Genomic DNA, 14,588 nt, shown 5'->3' on the forward strand with positions numbered 1-14,588 from the left:
TCTACCGCACCTTCTTTCATCACTATAAAAGAAGTATTTGGAGAAGCTAGCTACTTCAACCTGGAAATCGAGTTAAATTCCATTTGTAAGGTAGTTGGTTTCGACTCACACATTCATGTCGACCGAAATTTGATGGTACGAATGTTGAAAGGGATATATGGAATAACATATCGACAATTACACAAACATTTTTGGTCATTTAGTATTTTTTGACGTCCAGCCGGATACGTTCTGTTTAGGTCTATATCCACCAACTCCTATGTCAAAACATCCAGGATACAACCACCGGAATGAAAATTGCTTGTGACTATCTTCTGTGGCCGTGAATGATCTACTGTTGAGAAAATTTAAGTGAAATTGTAAAGCATTTACTCAGAAATCATTTTGCATGTATAGCTGAATGGGGTTAGGCATAGTGAAGGTGTCCATAAATCGAGGATGCCTGAGTAAACGGGTCAAAGGGTGGATAAAGGATAAGTTAATGAGTGAAGTGACACATGGGTGAGTGGATGAGCCCAATAAGAGCTAGCTTACTTGAATAAGTTCACCGATGAATAGTGGATGAGTAGATGGACAGATGAGTGAGTCCGAGGTGGGAAGATAAAAGGACGCTTTAACGGATGTATGAATGACTGATCAACGGAAAAATCAGGGCCTAAATCTGATGGGTAAGTGGATGGATCGGGGCTGAGTGGGTAGATGTTCAAATGGTCGATTGTTTGAGCAAATGTGCATTTATAGGAGCAAGCGATAACTGGGTGATCTATTGAATGGTGGATAGTTTGATGTGTCCAAGTTGAGGAATGAAGACATGGATTATAGATGGATGGGGAGAGCAAGGGGAGATTATTTGGGGATAGATAAGTGAATGGATCATAGAATAATGTCTATTAAAACGCTAGTTGGGATAAGCGCCATATGAGGAAGTCTCACGCAGGTTTACCTTCTCCAAAACGATGAATTCTTTCTCCATTTTTACTTTTTAGTCGGAAGAGCATCTCTTTGCTTTCACTTCCAAGCGCTGAGAACTCCAAGATCCCGATTCTCCGACGTAAGCGCCAACTACAATTGCAGAAATCGCAACCATGCAGCTCCCGTCACATTGAACATGCCATCTCTACACCAAACCTTGGCCCCACGGGTCTGAGTTCGAGTCCCGCTTCATGGAAGGCAGTGGCAGCAGCAACAGATGCAGTGGTGGTTGAACGCTGTTCACGTTGCGGTCTACCCGATCTTACCACCATCACAACAACCATTAATACCGCCTCTACTCTGGTGACCTCCGTCTCACTTCCCTCTCTTTCCTCTCTCGATCCCGCTAATGGTACTCCTTTTGTATTGGAAAGCTCTTCACTGTCGGATTATGCCGGAGTACAATTTTGTGGCGGTTGTGTTAGTAGCAGACCTACTATGCGGCGTCTCAAGCAACAGCGTCGACACAAGGCTATCTTCACTCGTAGGCCTAATTCTAGGTGGATATTCTAACCTTTTGCTTAAAAATTTCTATTTGTACTGATGGATCTCTAACATTTTGGAGAAGGAATTCTCCATTGGTTTTCGCATACATGTGGCGTCCTTATTTTTGTTTGCCTGATTTCGTACTTCACAATTGCGTGATCCCCACAGATTCCGACATTTACTAATCAGTCAATCCCTTTTAATGTGAACTTTCTTTGAGGCGTCAGTGCAAATCACCATATCCTTCGCCAGGGATGGAACTCACTCAGAACTAGGTCGGGCTTGTAAAGTGGGATACGACAATGCCTCTTACTTGAATAGCTTTAATGTGCATGTAGTGCATTGTTGAGAAAAAGGAAGGAGGCTAATAATGATTAAAAGTGGTGGTTTCTTCCGTCGGCGTGTTCGCAAATCACGTGACCCACGAAACTAGTATTCGTTGTTGGTGGCTGTGTTTGCGGTAGTTAGAGTACAGCTACAGATTTATTTTCTGCCTTTATAGATTATTGGAGCATATATGTATTGTCATATTTTGTTTTTATTACCTTGTAGAAAAAACCTGGCCTTATCGACGCATATCTACACGGAAGAGTACGTTTGTTGTGTTTTCGCAAATGCCATGTTTGTACCCGTTGCAGCATGGAAGGGATTTTGCGGAGGCCAGGAAGTGGTATTTTGATGAATAAGAGAAGCCATTGGTAGAATGAGAATTTCAAGACACAATTATCAACCATCCATCCATTCTGTCATCTAATAATCCGTTCGTCAACATCTCCATCCGTTAACGCAACTTTTCCATTTTCAATTAAATCAATTCATTAGACCTTCCCGTATCCATCCAACCCGTGTCTTATTTATCTCTAAAGAACAAGAAGCGGTGTTACTACTAATCAAACCATTAACTTTGATTTTAGTCAAATTCCTAACAGTTATTAGTTGGGAAGTGGTAAACTATGCTAAATGGTTTTTGGAAATGGAATTAGCTTCCCGTGTATACGGTAAAGCTCCAAAAGTTATTTAATATAAACACTAACTAACTACCCTGACTCGATTTCCGAAACGAGAAGATACCTTTATGCTTTGGTTTTTATTCACCTCGTCCGTAACATTTAGGCATCGGGTAGCGATGTCTGTGGGATTTTGGAAACGGCTTTGAAATCCCTTTAACGGTGATCCAGGATTTGTCATTCAAGAGGGTCAGATTGGAAGATGTTGGAGGCAGTTAGCATTGGTCACGAAGATTTCCGGTCGTCCATTTTTGAGGTTCGTGAACCGAATTAGCCGTGCTGGAGTATTTGAGGTCTCCTACACGCAACTCTCACGTTTCTGATTTCTAGTTATTGATTTCAAAAATTTTCGACCTGGTACTGATAGCTTGATTTGATGTCACAAACCCAATGTTTTATTGAGCAACCGAGCCTTGTGTTTTCTACTTAAAACGGAAAAGTGGTACTAAAAACCAGAAGTTTAAATGTTGTTACCTTAGAGTCACTGTGGCCAGTGGGTGGGAGGCCGAAAAAAAGCCAAGTACCTTTCTATTCTCTCTGCGCCTAATCCTCTTGTTCAAATTCGACTTCGGCCAGCTGCATCGTCGTTGGTTAAACTCCCTACCCGTTTCGCCTAAAGTGATTTCAGTCATCACCCACTTGCTATAATCAGTTGACTTCTTTTGATAACGTCTGATGAATGCTATTAAGGCATGGTTAATCTTCATCCATTGGAGCTAACCATTGTCCATTGTTTCGATCCCGGTGCAAGTCTCTCCTACTTGACATGTAGAGCACTTGCAAAACAATTTTCAAAATCCAATTGTCGCTACCTAGATTTATCTGCTACGCGGTGCCTCTTATTGCAAAATAAAGCGGGGTTTTGACTTACATTCTGTTTCATGAATCTGTTTCGACAAGAGAATAAAGCGGAATCTAGTGGTAGAAAATGAAAAACTTACAGCATTACAGGATGGATATCAGAGACAAATTTATTATCCAAATGCACCAGCACCTATATTAGGTGAATCCTATCTCTATATTGTGATTTTATTTCTAAATAATACCATGCTGGTAGAGCAGCTTTTTTAGACTTCGATCCTGATCACGATCTGGTGGTACTTAAACTGATCGGTAAAGTGCTGTTAACTCACTTTTTTGAAGTCATAATACTATAGTGTCGATCTTTATTATATTAGCGTCTTAACGTTTTGCGTATTGTGGCTTGGTAACAGTCACTCTTCTCGCACACAGGCAAAAACGCACCAAATGCGCATAAAGTTGTATAATTCGAGCAATAGGTGTTTGCATCTCATGACCCGCCTTGGCATCTTGGGATTGTTCTGACCGGTCTATGCATCATACAGTAGAGGAAATGATCACGATAAATATTATGAGCCCTGACTGCTAAGGCGACTGTAAATTTTTCATCTTTGCAAACATGCGTGTCGGCGACCCCAACAATGGAGCTCCAACCATAGTAGTTTAAGTGATTCAAATTGGGGGAGTAGCTTGACAACATGTTCATAAAACTATCGGCAATTTCTTCTCGTCACGAAAAGGAATAGTCTTACTGAAATATTCCATATCTCTCTTGAACCGCATTCTTGGTATGAAACTTGTTGATCATCTCCTTTGTCTGAGTGTAGGCTGTCGAATCGGATCTAAAATTTCACCACATAAAGTGTCACGATATGATTTTGTCCCCGGTGTTTTTCATTGGTGATGTTAAGGGTTTTCTGAGAAAAAATGGGCATTTTTAACAGCATACACCTCTCGAGAATGACTTGTTTTTTTTTCCTGATTTCAAGCGTAAATGACAATCGGAGACTATGTTTGACGATTAAGGTAACGAAACTACCATCCCTATTCATCATGTGTATTGCATCCAAAACGACCCGTTCGTCGAAGTTATGTAATTGATCTGTGGCACTGCTAGATTTGGTACTATACTTCCTCCACCAAACTTTCTTTTTGGAGGAACTTGAGGGTACTACCACATTGAAGCAACAGTAATTTCCTAGCAATAACCATTATGAGACCTATAGCCACTGGCATGTGGAGTACGCAGTAGCGATCCGCTCTTCATTGCTCTGTTATGTTTCAGAATGCATGAAAATTGCTTAGTTGTAAAATTGCGTATGGCTTGAATATCAACATGCATGTCTCATTGTAATGTTTTTACAGTCTTTGTTGAGATACCGTACAATTTTCCACAAAAGATAACCAGATATCGAAATATTTTGTGATTGCTATCTTAACTTGAAGGCCGCTGCCGGAACACTGAAGAGGGTTATTCACAAACGAAGACGAGAGGATAACCTTTGTATTATGGTGAGGTGATTAACCTTGCCGAATTTTCTCATGAGATTGGGTGTGATTCGTCTGGTGTTCCCTTGGTCATGTAGACTCCATCAAAAGGACCACTTTGGTGTGAAATATGCTCCACAAGGGGCTTATTTCGGACACCACTATTATGAGACAATATGTTGGGGTTTTTGTACAGGTCCTGTGAATCCACTGCTTTTTTCACCATCTAATCGTTCTTTCTGGGGTCAGACAACTTATACCGCATCGTACAATTCAATCCCGATTCATTAATCTATCCATTGTTAAAGCATTTATCCGTCCATGCGTCCATCCATCGTTCCGTGCATCTGCTCTTCTCTCCACCTCCCTATCTATCTATGCATCCAGACGAAAATTATTACAACACCAAAGGGCGTCAAACGCATCTTTCTATGGTAATCAAATTTCCTATTATTTTCTCCTCCTTTCGGTAACAGTTTGGTGAACTTCAGCTCACTCTCCGACCTCTTCATCCATTCCTGTCATTGCGACAAGACAAACCCCTTAACCCGAAGCCATCGAAAGCCACATAGCGCATCTCCAGAGCTGTGCACTACCGCCACTTCATGCATCACGGACTTCAACAGGTCACGTCGTGAGGCCTCAAACCCCCTTACACTGCCCTCACTTTCTGAGGATCTCCGTGATCATGAGATTGGCCCAGAAGCGGACAAGGCATCACCACGTCATCATGACTCACACGAGACGGTAGGGGAATTTTCGGTTGCCGTGGCAACAACATCGTCGCCTCTGCAGCCGGAAGGTGAATGGGGAAGGAGGAATGAAGAAATGAATATTGCTGACACCACCGATGGTCCGACTGCTGTGGCTCATTGGGTTATGCGAAATCCAGATAAAGGAATTGCGTTAGTGCAGAATAAGATCACGGTAAGGGAAATGGCAGTATTTTTTGCACACAAAACTGCTTCTGTGGTGTTTTTTTTTGCATTGATTTAAAAACATCGAGAATGAGTGGATGAAAAAGGCTTATTTTTGAAACAATAACTTACGAAGGGTAATCAGTTCAAGTCGTAACTTTAGAATTTATACAGGGAACTAAGAAATTCCAAGATGCGTTTATTTTCCAGGAATTCAGGGGCTCCGACTGTTAAATTCGTAGACTTATTCTCGTGTTTAATCTGTACTTGGAGGACTTCAGTACTGATCTGTTAGCGTCCCTGAACTAGCGTATCTGCTAACTTTCCCAAAAATTTCACCGTTGGTATAGGGGAAAGATTTGTCTGGTGCAATTTCTTCGCACGACAGTTGGTCACACATCGTTGAGGCGTGCAGGATCAGACAAGCGTTCCACGCATTGAAGGAATGTTTACTGCACTAAATGACCGTTTTGCTGTGAACTGGGAACGGAATCATCACTGATAAACGTATTCTGGGTGGTCTTTGGAGTGTGCGTCGTTGTACTGTTCAAATTTCGCCTTGCTGAGCGGTTGAGCGTGTCATCACCGTACCGTACTGTCCTTGAAGTGAACTGTAAACGTGGGTAGTATCGGCGGATGCATTAGCTGCTATACGCTGTTGCGTGAGCTCGCTGATACTGTGGTCCCCCATCTTGAGTGAGTGTCCAGGCCGAGCTGGCCCTCAACGGTATATTACGGATGTAATACAGCGACGGTGGCATTCTTTTTCATACGAGGAAATTCAGATGTTTCTGTCTACCATGAATGTTCTTTCTACTCCAGCTTCCATGATCCTAGAGCATCTGCATGGAAGTGAGACCATTTCCTGCCTTCTTAGGATTAGTTTGGATTAAGTAGCACGAATAACGGTAGTTCTGGGTTCCAAGACTGGTTTACCAAGGTGGATGTGGTCTATATGGACGGCTTTTGCGTAGTTTTAGGTATCTGAGGTGTTTTTACATTGGACTCATCGCATTGACAAAAATAACAAAAATGAGCAAATTAGGTTAAGGGATCGAAAAGTCTGTGAGTGTTTTATTCTTTGAAACGATCATTGCATTATATTATTCGCACTTTTTTTCAAAAAACACTTTTCTACTAACTCAACTTTAATGAAACGCCTCGTCTCTAGACGTAAACAAACGGGACTTAGCCGATTTGTTTCGCAGCTGCCTAATACCCTTCCATTTCATCCTTCCTTTCTCTCTCGGTACGCTGAGTGAAATCTCCCGTCATTAACAGGTGACACGACTAAGTACTAAAATAGTTATTCTTTTGGATCTTGCCGTAAATAAATATGCAAATTCAGTGTCCGCAGTCATTGCACTACAGCGTTGAGGTTACCTATCTGATGAGGAAGGTGGTTGCCGTTTCCTAGTCGTGATCGTCCGCCAATTTAACGACTGCTCACTATTTATTTGATTATGCATATTTGTGGTCTTCATGAAATACACTGATGGGATATTAATTTATTTGATTTAGTTTGAATATCTTCTAACAGATTTAAAGAAGATGTAATCAAAATGGGTCGAAAATTGGAGATTATTGGCATTTAGTACTCTGACTTCCACACCTACAGAGAGATGGAGGGGAAATTTACTAGAGTAAATAAAATAAACTTCAATTGTGAAATATTGGTACATCATTTTTGGCACCTGGATCCTGGTTTATTTCACATTCAGTAAGGTGAGTATAATGCCTCTGTAGTAGTTAAAAATCGCAGCCAAATGTTTATCATGTCGGCCCTTACGCCATATAGTAGATGGTCGTGCATTTACTGTTCCGGGCAAAAATTAATTGGAAATGGAAGGTTACGCCGCAATACATCTCATACTGAGCGATGAAAAAGCGTCCTAAATGATTGAATTTTCAGTGGTTTTCATTATAAAGTTAAGTAAATAGCTGCAGGTGGATTCCTAAAATACGCTATTTCATGTAATCCTTCTCCAACAAAATATAAGATTGTAGATCGCACTTTTATAAGGCTTTTTGTGCCCAAAAACAAATAGCCTATCGCTAGGTACCTCCATTTCCATCTTTGTTATATTACCCAAATGTCTATTCACTTGCAAATTGACGTGACATATTTGAAGTTTGTGACTCCAAATCTGACTCAGAATTGCACTTTTCGTCCATTCTTTGGCTTAATATGCTTTGAAATCTCTTCTTTGCCAATGGGGAGATTGAAACATGGCATTTTAGTAGTCACCTCCGTGCCGTTGAAATGATTAGTTACCTCCACATGACCCTTCTCTCTATTCATAGAAAGTTCCAGTTTATAAACAAGTGAAAGGTACAATCTACTCCGAGAATTCATCTCATGTGACATTTAAACCAGGCGTTTCGTTATGCTTTGGACATCTTATCCATCAGCTCTTCATTATTCTGCGTAGACTAATTTAAATGCCATACAAGACCTCCCTTACTCGGACCCTCCTTTCTAGTCGATTTTTTATCGGAAGTTGCATCGAAACCCTGTAATTGAAGTTTGTGACTGTAGATATTCCTTCTGGCGAAGCTAAACCCTAGGTTCTGCTGATACTGTGATATCGACACTAGCGCTTATAACCCCAATGCCCTCCATTTATCCATCAGCAAGAACTGGTTCAATGGGTGTTAATCCACCCAGAAGACGGCCTCGCTCTGATCCGTCTCTTACAGGAGAATGGGGAAGAGGTCGAGATTGAGGATGTGAGTCGTGTAAGGTCTCGTCTAACCTCAACACTAACATTTGAGTAATGCTACGTAAAAGGGTTTTACCACCTCTCTCTTACATCTCGGTCCTTCTTAATTTTGAAGCTACTCAAAAGTGATTCAATTCGCCCTGTTGGACCACAAAGGGTTTGGGCACTTGGTCGTGTCACTGCTTGGCATTCTGCTCTTTCGCCATTTCAGGTGAAGGGTATCGAAAAAATAATCATTCACTTCTAACTAGTAGATAGCTATTTGGCGTGGAACGTTGCTAACCCCTAATTGCTACAAGAGGGCATTCTGCTTTTTTTAGATCAGGGTATTAAAGTTGAGGTAACTGATTTCAAAAAAATGACAGAATTCACACCGTGGATCCTCTCATTCTTCTTTATTATAACGAAATTGAGTGTAGCTTCCATTAATTCTGGCAAAATTCATAATTACAAATTGATGTTCCTTTTTGTCTGTCTCGTTAGCGCCGTTCCCTCTCTCAAACTTTCATCATGATGAACGGAGAAGAGGAAAAGAAACTATCAAAACGGCAGTCTACGGAGCAGACCCGACCCGTAACCTCCGCCAATTCCACCGACTGTCTCACAAACGTTGTGGCGTCATCAACATTGTTCGTGGGAGGAGACCGTCTGGTGAATGCCTTTGCACCTGGCACAATGACCTTTGTGGTGCTGAAGGAGCATTTGAAACAACACGTTCTCTTGCCACCTACTTTTAAGGGTCATATCTACTCGGATTTTTCCCAACTGCCAGTTCCCTTTCCCTACTTCTCCAATCCTACAGTGCGATCCTCCAGTGTGCACCTTGTCATCTGTGTGCATGGACTTGAAGGTAGGTTTTTAAGCAAGGGATTCCCTGTTAGTCATTTATAAACAAGTAGGTCGTTACTGTTGCATGAATGTATTCAGTCTTTTCCAAATTCATGGAATTGTTTATTCCATTATTCATTAATCCTCTCGTCCAATCACATCTACCAAATAATCCACTCATTGACTTGTCCATCGACTTCTTCGGCCACTCTTTCAAAATCCTTCCAGGCATTTTTCAATGTTTATTAAATTTCTCTTGGATCTATTCATGCATCCTTCCCGAATTAATTGATCTATTCCAGTTTTATCCATTGAATCACTCGCGATCTGTTATTCGATCCATTCGTTTACTCTCTTATCTATTAATCCATATGTCTGTGGTTCAGTCCTTCTTTTTGCAGTCATTTGCTTTTCCATTGGTCTCCACGTGATTTATCCTACCTCGTTTTCTTCTATCCATTCACTTATTTACCCTTTTCTGGGTTAGTCTACTTCCTAATCTATGCTCGACTTGTCTCTCGATTCCGTCTGCATATTCATCCGTAGTCTTTTTTTCCTCCTGACCAATGCATTTATTTGTTCATTCGAGTGCATCCATCCGCCTATCTGTACTTCATTTTAGTGTTTAATCGGTTCATTAGGAAAAGCCTTACTGGTTGCACTGTTGACTGGACTAGCCAGAAGTACTCCATGATTCCAATGAGGAACTCGGCTTGTGCCGGAATGACAAAGTAGTCTTGACGCTGGGGTTAGATGCGAAGCTACTGTACCAGCGGAAACATTCAGCTTCCTACGCTGTGCAATATGTCATAGACCAAAACACGAAAAGGTTTCAAGAAACAAGTGGTTTGGAATCCGTGAACTATTCGGGTTGGACTTGTTGGATGCCTATCTTCAGATTTAGTGACGAAAAGTCACGGGATTTATCAATGAGCAACACAAATTACGGACATTTTAGTACTCGGGACCCCCATTCGGCATAGCCCAGTAGATTATGGATACCATGCTTCGCGATGCCGAAGGGCCGTCAGCTCATAAGGATGATATAAACATCACTGGGCTCAGGTCAGACTCAACTCCCTAGACTAACGGAGCACGTCCATGATAGGACAGAAGATCAAGGCTTTCATATACCCTGGGGTAATTATGTCTGCCATGGACTCCGCAAAGTATTTGAAATTTACAAACGGCAAACATGACAGGGAACAGGACTTATCAAGAGAATGTCGACGTATCAATACAGCTCTGTATGCGTTTCTAGGACTTTTTTGCCAGCAATGCAGGATATCAGAGGTCTACTTAATGTATTATTCACAAGAAATACAAAGTGGCGTTGGCCGATAGGATTAAGTTAATAGCTAGTTCACAATTTTTGCTGACTCAGCACGACCCCAAAATAAAGGTTATTCTCGTATTAAGATCAACCTAACAAGACCTACCTTTATAGAGGGTGATGAAATGTCAGAACCCCACGGGTCAAGTTATCGAAAATGACCTGGGCTGATTGGTCAAAAGAATATTCCGTTAAAGCGGCAATTATTGAATGAAACTGGGCAATAAATCCCACCGATCAGTTGTATCTTTAATTCTAAAGGTGGAAATGATAAGTTAATAGTTGGTTTTCTCGGCAGTTGCCTAGTAGTCTCCCATGTTCTCATGCTTGTAGTAGTGATGTCGGAGGCGGCGTCCACTTTTAATTTCACGACCATTTTGTTGATAAAGTTCAAATTTTACGACATTTTCGTTGGGCGACTTCATTCGTCAACGGACACTATCGCTTACGTGCGCCACAACTACCACTAACAGCAGTGCTCATGCCCGTCATCTCATTTTGGTGGAGAATGTCTGAACAGGACAGGTGTGAAGTGAACCAGATTGGACTGGACTTGCGGCTATTAAGCATGTAAGACTGAGCTGAACAGCGTTTATGTTAAATTACGCGCTCGGAGACACGAAAAGCATTGCATAGTTAAAATTTGCGAAAAGAGAAATTGGAGCAGGTTAACCAGAACACTTGCAGAAAAGGTTCTTCCTTTTCCGGTATGAAAAATGATTCATAGTTGCGCTTTCAGCGTAAGAAAAAATGGGTAATCTTTTTAAATTGGATTGTACTCAACAAAATTGAATGCATAGCTTTGTACTCTTCTCCAACACATCCTTCTAAAATAACAGACTTCAAAACGTAAAAGAGAATATTCCCTTATAAATGGATGAACATCAGGCTTGTATTTTGTTTTTGAATTTGCTTTCTTTACTTAAAGTCAAAGCATAAACTTAACAGTTACATTCCTTTTTGTGTTAAGTTGCTAAAGGAGACGGTATTTCAAAGTCGATCCGTACGATAAAAATAAGTTTGTGATCTTATTTTAGTAAAGTAACTGCACTGATGATATCGAAAATTCCAGAAATAGTTTCTACGTTTTTTGCTCGGAAGTTGAAAATTCTAGACCACCTCTCGATTTGCACTCTTGTTAGGCTCTACTGGCCAAGATGCCGTTGAGATACTCTATGCGTACCTATAATCGCTCTAAGGTCAAAACCACTGGCGGTGATATAAAAACCCGACACTGCCAACCTTCCAAGACCTTTGGTAGTCTAGCTGCTAAGCACGTAGCTACTTTTTGTACTCCCAAATCTCCGTATGTCGGTTTTATTGGCTGACATCTCGATAGTGCTCACGATCACACGTACTTAGCAGTTCACAAAAACCGCAAAGCTCTCCTGCAATATTTTTTTCGCTTAAATAATCATCAGTCTTCTCCAAACCAGATTCAAGCCTACCTTGAATCCATCTTTCATAAAGTAGCCCTAGAAACGAATGGTTAGGCCCCAAAAAACTCCAGTTGTACCTTAGTTTTGTCTCAGTCCCTTACTACTTTCACACGCGCTTGTCTGACGCTAGTGCCAAGACAAGGTGATTGCCATCACCTGGAGAAATACCACCTTCCTTCTACTCTCCTGTCCTAGGGTGAAGTAGAAGATTTTGTTACATCTATGCATTGTGTTGGATCGAGTGGATAGATTTTCCCCATAGTTCTTTGAACTTGGGCAAGAAATTCTTGGTGAACAATTACGTCTCGAATCGCACACACATACACATGTAAAGCGTGCACAACACTGGAACGCAAGTCAATTCTTAGCATAAATTAGCTAGCCTTTAACACTTTACATGAAGGTAGTGGAGAATATGCACTTGTTCGTCTTTAAAATTTACTACCTTTCGATAATGGATGTGGGTTCATTTGCCTAACTTCTGTGACGTTTACTACCTAACCGATGCGGGCACAGAGAAAGCACTACTAAAAGTTGGTCTTCACAAAATTACTTATGTTAACTCATCAAGTCTTCATTTTTACTGATAACACAGGATCGTCCCGAATGCGACACATATTTATGTGAACAAAACATTGTCCGAATTACACTTTAAGCTACTTTAAGATGGTGCGTTCTACCAATCTCACCTTCACAAAGTGCCATGCAATGCACTTTATGGAGAGCTTAAGCAATTGCGGGACCAAGTTGGATAGCGCTTGTAAAGCAGACTAGTTTGAATCACATTCAACAAGTTTAGCCGACGTTCTATGATAGCATTTTATGCCTCATAGCACGAACATTAGCAATCGCATGCAATTTTGCACCTGCTTCTTTTAGTAAAATGATAACGCATATTTGTAGTAAAAGAATAGCAAATATTGCGAGTCTAGATAAATGTGTTACAAGAAATTATTACCAACCTTAATTGGCTATGCATGGAAGCCTTACTCTTCCAATAGGAAAAAAGTTCGGTTGGTCCTAACTGTGTCAGGAAAAAATGGCATAATTCAGTTCCTGATAGACTGAAAGAAAATAAGCCACTAGTGGTTTTTCTGTACGAAGTAGCGTTCCTATTTCCCTATTCTCCCTTTTATTCCCTCTCAAATACAAAAGTACTTCAGGAAATGAGGCGCGCGAATTAACAAGATTGGGAATGGGAAGCTTTGTAAGATTGAGTTGACTAATTACTTCTCCTGTTTAATATGGGTGTGTACGCAGAAATGTACAAGAATAGAGCTAGGCCTGAAATAAAATTATGAAATCATGCGTGGTTGAATTTGTTACTGAGGTAGATTTTTGTCAACTTTTCAAGTTTCATAACTACGCATATACTCAGTAGTTTGGTACTGGTGCCTAACTCAAACCGAGGCTTCATGAAAGAGGTTAATGTCGGGGTGATAGTTCACGCAACTGTAAGTCTAAGTGCATCCCATCGCGCTCCATACACTTCAGTTCTGCTTGGACACCCTTCATTAGGATAGGTTGACAGGTAACCGCGTTACTGTTAGTGGTAATTGTGAGCGCATGCAACAATGCGTATTTATAAGTAAATTCCACCCTCACCAATGGAGTAAAAGTTAAACAAAAGCGAGACAGCTTTCCAATTTTGACCATTATATAGGAGTAAAGAGTTAAATGATTCACAAAGTCAAAGGAACGCATTTCGAAGCAGACCAGGATAAGTATCACGAGAGACTGCATCTTAAAATTAATGCAATTTCTACTCCTAGAAACTTCTTTTCTTTTGTGAACGAGAAAATTCTAGCGTAACTTAAACGTCACATTCTTCTTGGAGTCCAAAACAAGTGACATCGTTGTTATGTACAATTACGTAAAGGTCTTGTTTTGGTCATCTTCCTTTACGCTCCTTGAGTTTACTCTTCTGCACGGACCATCACGGCTTTATCCCAGTAAATAGAAATCAGTCACAATTACAGTGACGGTTCCGGGTCTCTACTTCTTTTCCGTATAGGTAACTGTCTGGACCTGCGATTGCTGACAATGTATCTACAACTGGCTCTACCTGATCATCCACTGGAGTTTCTTATGTCCGACAGCAATCATGAAGACACTTTTGGATCGTTGGAGCAGCTCCGTGACAACCTAGTCCAAGAGATCCTCGAGCACATTCATTCAATGCCGGAAAAACCCACTCACATCAGGTATGTCTTAGATTTGATTTTTGGCACAACCTTTGCATCTGGGGGCTTTTTGCGCGATTTTGTTTTTCGCTGATTTGTACGGCCGAAGTTAAACTAGTTTCACAGGACATCGTTGAAGGGGTAAACATACATCAATCCGTGCGTTTGTGAATCTATTTTGCGACCAAATAAACACCTAATATCCATCGTTCGACTATTTTCAATCCATGCAGCTATTTCATTAATTCATCCGTAAACCAACCATCTCCTCCTACACTCATCCCTCTGACTATCTGCGATTAACCAATTTACTCATTCACCCATCCAACTATCAAAAGTCAAAACAAGGCTGCGGCATTTCACTATTGTTACTTTCACTTTACTCGCATTAATATCAGCTCAGGACTTCTG

General features: G+C 41.0%; 1 protein-coding gene across 1 annotated transcript; it reads left to right on the top strand. All coding sequences in view use genetic code 11, as the record gives it.

The window, feature by feature from the left end:
- Window positions 1-481: 481 nt before the first annotated feature.
- On the top strand, window positions 482-14,480 carry EGR_04398 (hypothetical protein; the record flags this gene model as incomplete). The annotated part of the gene is made up of 7 exons (XM_024493647.1): window positions 482-501; window positions 987-1,472; window positions 5,231-5,681; window positions 8,306-8,401; window positions 8,878-9,244; window positions 14,009-14,198; window positions 14,411-14,480. The coding sequence occupies 7 exons, from the start codon at window positions 482-484 to the stop codon at window positions 14,478-14,480; spliced, it is 1,680 nt and encodes a 559-aa protein (XP_024351968.1).
- Between the last annotated feature and the right edge of the window lie 108 nt (window positions 14,481-14,588).

This window comes from Echinococcus granulosus, assembly GCF_000524195.1.
Source record: "Echinococcus granulosus chromosome Unknown EG_S00027, whole genome shotgun sequence".
Lineage (NCBI taxonomy): Eukaryota > Metazoa > Platyhelminthes > Cestoda > Cyclophyllidea > Taeniidae > Echinococcus > Echinococcus granulosus.